This window comes from Gymnodraco acuticeps, unplaced genomic scaffold, assembly GCF_902827175.1.
Source record: "Gymnodraco acuticeps unplaced genomic scaffold, fGymAcu1.1, whole genome shotgun sequence".
NCBI lineage: Eukaryota > Metazoa > Chordata > Actinopteri > Perciformes > Bathydraconidae > Gymnodraco > Gymnodraco acuticeps.
Window position 1 is genome coordinate 2643013 of NW_022990023.1, and position 9727 is coordinate 2652739.

The 9727-nt window shown below is 40.1% G+C and overlaps 1 protein-coding gene across 2 annotated transcripts; it reads left to right on the forward strand.

Annotated features, from left to right (window-relative positions):
- The first annotated feature begins 2531 nt into the window (after window positions 1–2531).
- nif3l1 (NIF3 NGG1 interacting factor 3-like 1 (S. cerevisiae)) lies at window positions 2532–6080 on the forward strand. Of its 2 annotated transcripts, none has more exons than XM_034214647.1 (7): window positions 2532–2655; window positions 3012–3580; window positions 3730–3886; window positions 4781–4904; window positions 5183–5321; window positions 5616–5699; window positions 5814–6080. In XM_034214647.1, exons 2-7 carry the CDS (start codon window positions 3022–3024, stop codon window positions 5996–5998), a joined length of 1248 nt encoding a protein of 415 aa, XP_034070538.1. In that variant the 5' UTR covers window positions 2532–2655; window positions 3012–3021; the 3' UTR covers window positions 5999–6080. The 2 variants fall into 2 exon arrangements, with proteins under 2 accessions (XP_034070538.1, XP_034070539.1); XM_034214648.1 differs by having other exon boundaries at window positions 2545–2645.
- Window positions 6081–9727: the final 3647 nt, after the last annotated feature.

Here is a 9727-nt window from a genome sequence, read left to right on the forward strand (position 1 = left end):
ACTTTTAACAGAGTATTCCTACACTCGGGTACTTCAACAGCTTAGTTATTTAAGAGAGGGGGAAAAGATGGCAAAGGACTGATGTTGGCAGATATTCTTTTGGTTTAAACATGAAAAAGTGATATTTGGCCATCCCAAGTATGAACCTGGACAGCACCCAGGCAAAGTATCCTAAGCATAGCATACTGTAGCAATTGTATTTGCACTAATACATAGTTATTATGTGGTCTGGAATAGCAGTTTGTGGTGAGCAAACACAAAAACATACAATTTGACTAAAATCTGCCTCAGAATTTCCACAGAATTCACTCCCCACCCGGATAGAGGACCTGCAACACAATACATCTCCAGTGAACTGACAGCACATCTGAGATTAAACACCTGTGGGGGATTTAGGGGTTGTAGACGGGGATACTGTGCACCCTCACAGATGTTTTTGTATGGCAAATTTGGCAAAACTTCAAATGGACGGACAGATGGGGAACAAGGGTTACAGTACCAATTAACAAAAGTGAAGCAGTTCATGAAAAAACAGACCTAACTAAAGAAACACATCTGTCAGTTGTACTCCACAGATTGCATGCAAGGGGATAGAACTGTAGCAATATGCTTGAAAGATAAGTCACACATTGTCAGTTTTATCTCTCGTCAGTCAGACAGACAGGAAGAATTCATATTGTTTCATGGTTTTATAATAAATGTATTGTAAGGGTGGGTGTTCCTAAAGAGGGTCCAACTCATCTGAGGGGTACCGTGCAAAGAGACGCCAACAAGGTCATAGTCAGATGATGTAATGCTCGCGTCCAGCCCTTTGCCCTCATCCTCTCTGATCCCTCTTACATCCAGCATCGACCTTTATCGCATAATCCACAATAATCTCTCTCTGTCGCTCTCTGAGTCTGAGGTAGCTACTCTGCCCAGCAGCAGCAGCTTGTCGTGCACTTTTAATATGAACCGCTGTTTTAACCGTTTGCAATCGTCTCCTAACATTGATAACCATATGTTCAACTTTGTTTGTTTGTGCAGATTTGTTTATTTCAATCTCAGTAATCTGAGTGTAGGCTGCCTGGAGGGTATCTGCTGCTGCACCACCTGTCCTGGATTCCATCAAACTCTAGTATTTTCCTGTTTGCATTAATCTGTGAACTTGTTTCGTAACATTACATATGATCAGTGTTACATCATACCAGCAACTAAACTGCTTTAACATGTTTTTGAGCTGAACCAATTTACAAAACAAGAAACAAGCAATTGTCGGAAGTTTTTTAGAAATGTTAAAGATATAACGGACTATGACGGACTGATTTGTTGTGTTTGTGTGCATTACTGACCCAAAAGAGTTCAGCGAAGAATTCAGATTGATCAGATTCAAACAATCCTCTCATGTTCTATTTACAAAATGTAACATTTTATTTTTAGTTAAAGTCAGGGGCCAAGGTTTTACTTGAATAACATTTTGAATGCAGGACTTTTACTTGTAACAGAGTATTCTTACACTCTGGTAATTCTACTCAAGCACAAGACTGGGTACTTCCTCCCAGGGCCGTCCCTCCCTACAGGCCGATCATGCAGGCTGCACGGGGCCTCACATTGCGCAGGGGGCCTCGGCTTGTGCGCAGCTCTCAGCGCAGTTCTCAGCGCAGCATGTTTTGTCTTGACTATATTACAACTATATTATAATAAAATAATATAGTATTTATATTATTGTATTGATTATGATTATTATTATTATTAGTAGAAGTAGTTTATTTGCATTAATTATATTTGAATCTTTTTGAGGCTAGTATTTGGCAGGAAATGCAGACGTATTCACCTGTAAACGCATACTGAACGACATACATGCGCATCTACCATTTGCCTCACTGTATAAAAAAGTAACTGTTGATAATAATAATAATATTAAACAGGAATTATATTTGCAAATGACTTTGTTTCCAAACATTTTTTTTCCACTCCTGTCGGTGCTCCAAATTGGCCAGGGACGGCCTTCCTCCTTTGGTCAGGGGTCCAAAGCTTTTAGCTTTGTCAATCCCTACTCTCCGCTACATTACAATTTGGAAACTCACATAAATCACTCTGAAAATTGTTCTACGAAAATGGAATCACATCTTACAAAAGATATAAAACAGTAACATTGCTACAACATTTGGATTATTAGACAAAGCACCATAGGAACTGAGATACAATGATGTATCTTTCCTAAAAAGCAGAAAGACACACAGACTGTATAGTTGTTTAGTCTCTCTTTTTAGTCGTTACACATCTCTGTGAGTAGGTTATGTGTCTCTTTGCAGTTATTTTGTATGATATCAAAGTGGTTTTGTTGTCTTTGTAGATGTAGTGTGTCTCTTTGAGTGAACGTTTTATTTAGGTGAAAGCCAGGGGAGTTACTGACATTTTAAATTCCTAATTTATCCACCATGTGAATTATTGTTTACACTGTGACATAACTAGAACAGAGCCATTTAAATCGTTTTTCCACCAGCAGTACTGCAATTACATATTTAGCTACTTGTAAATCATCAAGCGCCCGTCACTTTAACAAACGGAAGCCGGACATGGACATTCTGCTTCGCTCTCTGTCACTTCTGGAGAAATGTGTGCAACAAGAGAGCGCTACTAGTCTCCTGGCGATAGAGTGAAAGGCAAGCGAAAGTACGATAAGTTCACTCTTACACAAAGTTATGTTTCTAGTGTGTTTTTACTTATATCGGTGTGGACTGAGTGTGTATTAGTTGCTAATGTTAGCTTACTAGCTAGCCCTGCTGTTAGCTGCATGCTTCCCCAGCAGTCAGTGCCACTCATAGGTCATGTTAGATCCATAAATAAGGTTTGAAGTAGCGGCACTGCACTTTATTCATATAAAACAACCCTAAAGTTTGGGTTGCATGCCAGGTAATCGTCATACTCTTTGTCATTATTTTAGATATTGGACTAGCATTATAATTGTTGCTAACTAAACTCTTATTTACTTAGCTAGGACTTATATTCGTTGTTTTCTGTCCACACAGGTCTCCACTGATGTTGACTGGATGTAGAAGCCCTTCTTGTAGATTGTTGTCACTCACCTATAGAAGACTTTGTACCAGGATCTCTCCATTTTCATCTCTCCCTCCACCAACTCACAGTCACAGCTTCTTTAGCCAACACACTTCAGTCCCCCCCTTATCTCCTCACTTCCCTTCCACCCGCTGCCTCTCTCTTTCTGCTCCCTGTCCCGGCCTGATGGAGCTGAAAGAGGTCCTGCAGGTGTTGGAGCAGCTCGCTCCTCTGTCTCTGGCCGAGTCCTGGGACAATGTGGGTCTCCTGGTGGAGCCCAGCAAACCCCGGCCTGTTAAAACCATCCTGCTGACTAACGACCTCACAGAAGCTGTCATGGATGAAGCCGAGGCCATGAGCTGTGACCTCATCATCTCATATCACCCCCCGTTGTTTCGGCCTTTCAAGCGTCTGGTTCAGAAAGATTGGAAGCAGCGATTGACCATCCGGGCTGTGGAGGCCAGGATGGCGATCTTCTCCCCTCACACTTCGTGGGACAGCGTTAAAGGAGGAGTGAACGACTGGCTGGCTGGGGGATTGGGTAATATGTCATTTTGAGTTGAAAATGTGTCACACTTGCATATTTAATGAAGGCATAGGCTAAAATGTTGTGACACCTTACACTGACCCACTCGTCTGACCCTCATCTTGTCACCCTGGGTGTCTTATTCCGCCCTCTTTGCCTCTCAGGTAGCGGCCAGGTGTCCGTGCTGAGTCAGGCCCACGCAGCCGCCTCCCACAGCCACAAACTGGAGTTCACAGTCAAGAGCACAGAGGAACTAAACGCTGTGATGGAGGAACTGAAGGCTTGTGACAGTGACACAACTCTACAGCATTCAGCCGGCAGGTCATGTACATGTTTGCATAGACCAAAGAAAAGTGTATAAATAACTAAATAAGCACCTCACATACTCACTTCAAAGGAATACTTCACCACTAAAATTATCAGTTGTATATCTTTTTCTCACATGGATCAGACAGCGAACAAAGAATCAAAAAACAGAAAGTCTCACTGTTCAGGCATGTGAGAAAAGCAAAGATTTTTACATGGGGTTGGTAATTGTTAAAGAAATTACATTTTTTTTGTGTGAAATTATCCTTTAATTAAGGACCATCTTTCTAGTTTTGCACGTTTTCACTTTTAACCAAAATGTCTGTATAAAGACTTGTATATTGTTCTGGGTTTGATATCAAAGCCTCTTGTGAATCCAATGCAGTTGTAGAGATGACTTTCACACCTTTGATACGTTTTTTAAAAAACAATCTACGTTCACCCAGGCATTTTAGCACCGTTTCAGAAATGAACCCTATCGATACTAACGCGCTGAAAAAAGTATTACACATAACCAATCATGTAGACTGGGCATGCCTTTCTAAACAGGAAGCAGATTATCTACTAAAAAAAAACAAAGGAGTATTTTTGTACTATTATAAAAGCTTTTGTTGATAGCGTAAGATCTGCCTTTATCTTCTCCGACATACAGCCAGTGCCTTTACCAAAAGCTGGTTACATAACTTCTACATCAAAGTAAAGGCTATAAAGGAAGCACTCTGTTTGATTGATTTTGTCCAGCTGATTGGGAGTTTCACACAATAGTAAAAAGAACAGAAGCTTATGTTGATAAGAACATAGTCAGGGGCAATTTGAGGTATACATTTTTTTGAAAGTAATAGGTTTAAACATGCAAAACCTATAAGTCCTTTTGGTGAATGACAGGTTGTTTGTCCTCACTATTAACAGACCAGACAACAGCTGGATCCATGTGAGTGTGACCTGCAGTGACTCAGCGCTGACCCCTAGTGTCCAGACTCTGTTACGACACAATGCTACCAGCCTGTCCTTCAGCATCCTCAAGTTAGAAAAGGTACAGAACACACACACACACACACACACACACACACACACACACACACACACACACACACACACACACACACACACACACACACACACACACACGATAAACCAAGAAAACATTACTTTTATTCAGTATAAACCAATCAGGATAGAAAAAATACTACTTTAGGATGGAAACAAAGCTCTATCTTGATTATTTCACAAAATAGTTGTGGATAGTTATATACTTATGATGTGATATACATGCATAGTGTTTATTTCTTGTTCACCTTCCACTCCCTGCAGCCTCCTCTCCCGGGTCACGGCCAAGGACGACTTAGTGTTTTGGACGAGCCGGTGACCGTTTCAACAGCCATCCAGAAAATGAAGTCCCACCTGGGTTTGAGTCACCTCCGTTTGGCTCTGGGATCAGGACAGACACTAGGTAAATACCTCTCAGAAAGACAGGAGGTTATTGTGCTGGTGTTATTAGTTGGATAAACACGTAAACAATGTAAAGTATGTTGAACACCCACCCATTAGGAGAGCCTGGGAGCTGTAGTTGTTCTGAATGGTCTGCAGTTTCTCTTTTTTTAAGTCTAAAGCCTGATTTTGGAATATCATAATAAGCTCTGCCAGAGATGATATCAGCCTGGACTTGGCTTCTTTGGGGTTTAAAAGCTCACACATTGAATAAAACCCTAAACGTGTCCTTGAATTGTATTATGGTATGTTTCAGAGTCCTCTGTGGGTACCGTGGCTGTGTGTGCTGGATCTGGAGCCTCAGTACTGGGCGGAGTCAAGGCAGACCTCTACATCACAGGTACATTTAAATAAAAATATAATTTCAATGTCATAAAAAAAATGGTTTATAACTGATCAGTTTTACTGTCAATGTATTGGCTTGATTACGCCTGCTGATGTAATGATCATACAGGTGAGATGTCCCACCACGAGGTTCTGGACGCCGTGGCGATGGGGACTAACGTCATCCTTAGTGACCATAGCAACAGTGAGCGGGGTTTCCTGGCGGTGTTCAGGGAGAAGCTGGCTGTGCGTCTTCCTGACAGTGTGACTGTGGCGGTGTCCAAGACAGACAGAGACCCTCTGGAGGTGGTCTGACCAACGGGGAGCTACACTTGTTGTCTGTCGGATACATGTTCACTGTTTTGATCGGATAAAATAAAAGATATTACCAAATCACCTTCTCAGGCTGCACGATTTCAAAAATAAAAAACGATTATAGTGACTGATATTACGGTATGATTGACAATATTAGATAATAGTAATTCAATACTACTATGATAATAGTACAATATAGGATCTGTACCAACCATTTTATTTTTGATTAATTCTGTAGAATACCGTTTGTAATGCTAGACTTCTCTGCAACACCACAATACTTCATTTAGAATAATTTCCTATCTTTTTCTATTTGTGAGATTCAAATAGGTGTGTGTGAAATGACTGCATTAAATATATATTTTCCATGCAAACTCTTTGTCAAGCAACATCTAAGCTATCTAAAGAGTAATACATGTCTTCTGTGCCTCTTGTCTTAATGAAAAGTGCTTATTTCTGGCACAATCTTAATAAAAATGGGTTCTTGCCTGTTGGATGAGACAAAATATGCAGTGAAAGCAGATAAAGCGTGTAATCTGACAACGTGTTTTCTGCATGCAGAGGATTTATTTATGGACAACACAGTATGTTTCAATCCCAATAATCTGTGACATCAAAAATCCCTCTTTGTTGTGGAGAGACGGCCACAGACTTCCCCTAAAAGCAACAGTGTGTGTGCATCGTGCACAGAGCAACACTAATCCTCGTCAGATTACAATGCTTGTTGCTCCATTGTAAACATGCTCGAGGACAACCCCCTGTCATGAAGGAAGTGTTCGAACAGCAGGAACATCTGAGCCAGCAATGAACATTTCAAAACGAATGCCTTTGATAGTGTCCTTTCTTCCTGACCTGACCTTTAGGCCTCAGTGAGCAAACAAAGGTGGATATCAAACCACTTAGCACATACATGTCGGGAGCAGGCCTATGGTAATCCTTAATGCACTGTCAACAGCACACACCACCTGCCCCCCAATCCAGTAATGGTACAAAAACAAAACAACTAACAATCCTCATCATGGCTTGTAACAGAGTCTGGTGGCTGACACACCTGTTAGTTCGTAAAAACATTAAGAGACGTCACACACATCTCGCTGCCCTCATCAAGGTAATGACCTTTCTCTCAGTGTGGCGTTCACACCTCCACTTCCCCTTCTAGCTTTTATCCCCTCCAACACACACACAGACACAAATGGAGAAGGAAAACAACAACTACAACAACATTTATACTTCACTCCTGGAAACGGTCTCCAGCTGTCACTCTTTAAAGTTGTCTATGAGCAGGTAGATTTGCTCCTCAAAGCTTTTAAAGAAGATTTTCTTGCTTTTCCAAGTAGTTCAGATGAATCCTTTATTTAAAAGCCTCTATGATCTGTTCCTAGAGTTCTCAAAAAAGCCTCTCTGTCAGTCCTTGCATAATCAAGTCTCTGAGGAAGATTTGTTGTGATCTATGTTTCTTTAAGGACTTTCATTTAATTTCAAACCTTTATTTATACAGATAAATCCCATTGAGATCATTGATCTCTTTTTCAAGGGAGACCTGCTCAAGTAGTTCCACATGACACATAAAAACATAAATAGAACAACAAAAGGACATCATACAGCATCATTTACATAATTATCCACATAAACAGGTACCAATAGCTTCCGATTGAGTAGCATCCAACCAATAGCTTCCGATTGAGTAGCATCCAACCGAGCTTTAAGTTTTTTGGCAGGTAAAAAGCAGCCTACTATTTCATTTAGCTGGAGACATCTCAAATCCTACTCTACTAACAGGTTTCAATACATACAATGGTGTACTTCTAAAGCCACACAGGTGCACTGTAATTTTAGAGATTTCATTTAATGTTTCTCTACCCAATGACATTTAATTTGAAAAAAAAGTACCTTTGAAGTTTCCTGAAGGTTTAGGTTTGAATAATCCAAATGAAGTATTATCTAAGGCCAACGTTTAGTGAATTTATGAGATATCTACGGACACAAATAGACAAATTGTAGTTCAATAAACACTTAAATGTGTATATAGGATGTTTTCTTTCAACTAGTCTGAAAGACAACATGGTACGATAGCAAAACAGTTAAACATCTCAAAAATTAAAAACGGTTTTGGCCTTTTTGGCCTTGCAGTCGAGTAATCTTACATTGTGGTATCACTGCATTTGCAAGTGAAGGATCTAAATATCCTACACAACAAACTAATGTACTGCCTGGTACCAACAGAGGTTTGTCTGTGTGGTCCGCATTGTCTCCTTCACCTGAAACCCTGTCTGCACACCAACTTTTCTGTTATGTGGCAGCATATTTTGCACTTGAATCAATTTGGACACAGTTATAATTTGAATACTCCAAGAAATGCTTTCGCAGAATCAGCTGTAATACCATGCTCTTACCTGAATTCAAACGTATTCATATAAACTTCTACACACTCGTGTTTTTGTTGGGGACAAATTGCAGCCGTCGGCCAAACTGTCTTCCTCTTCCACCTTCATTCAAGCCCGACTCCCTGCTGAGAAGAACTAACAGGCAGAGTGCTGAGAGGAAGAAACATGTCACCAAGCCATCAAACAGCCACAGGGGGGCTGCAGTGAAGCAGATTTATGTGTACACCTAAAAAAGGCATTTAAAGTAGGCAGCATTTCGAATAATTATTACAGACAAACTTAAAAGTAAGACTACAAATTGCAGTTGTCTGTTTTGATATCACATGAACACATATATACACACATGTACTGTACCTATTCAATGCTGAATTAATGACTTAAAGCATAGTATTTATATTTAAATGTATTGAACACACTGCTTCTGTAACAAAATCATTTCCCAAATTGGGATTAAGTATATATCTATCTATCTATATTGAAACATTTGCTATATGTATAACAGATTAATCAGAGCCAGTTGTTCATGACATGCAGTGGTGGAAGTCTTCAGCTCCCTTTTAAAGTAGAACATCAACATCACAAAGTAAAAATACTCCGGTCAAAGTCCTCTAAAAGTACAGAAATATAGGAAAAAACACATTTAAAATGTAAACATTTAAAAGTATAAAAAATGACATATAATAAGTTATTTATTTTTGTATAACATAAACGTAGTAGCCATATTTTAACGATGCAGATGCAGAACTACTTTTGTTTCCTTCTTGTTGTAAAATGCTTCAATGCAAAGTATCTACAGCAGTAAAAGAGTCATAGTGAAGTAAATTGCACAATATTTGAATCTGAAATGTAGTGAAACATATTTATAAAGCCCTCAAAAATACAAATAACTCAAAACACTATTTAAGTTTAGGTATTTATCATACCTCTAGTGACACGCAATAACACACATCACATAAATGTTCCTCCAGACACTAAAGTAAACCCTAGATGTTGCGAATCACCTCTCTATATGACCGGGTTGTTTGTGTTTGTGGAGCAGGGACAGAAGGCAAGATGAGGGTGAAGTGTGGAGAGAGACAGGGAGGCAGAAGAAGAGCCATTTGGCCTCAAGTGTGAAGCTCCACACACCTATTTAACAGAGCAAGACACCACTGCGGGCATTAGAAGCAAAGGAAGCAGAGGGATAGGAACCGATCTGAAGAACATAACTAAGAAGAGGTTTCCAGTACAAGAGGAGATTGACCCCAAGGGAACAGAGAAGGAGTCAGCAGGAGCTGAAGAGGGAAATGTTACTTTGAAGCAGCTGAAGAGGACGAGTAAAGAGACAAACACACAGACGAGGAAG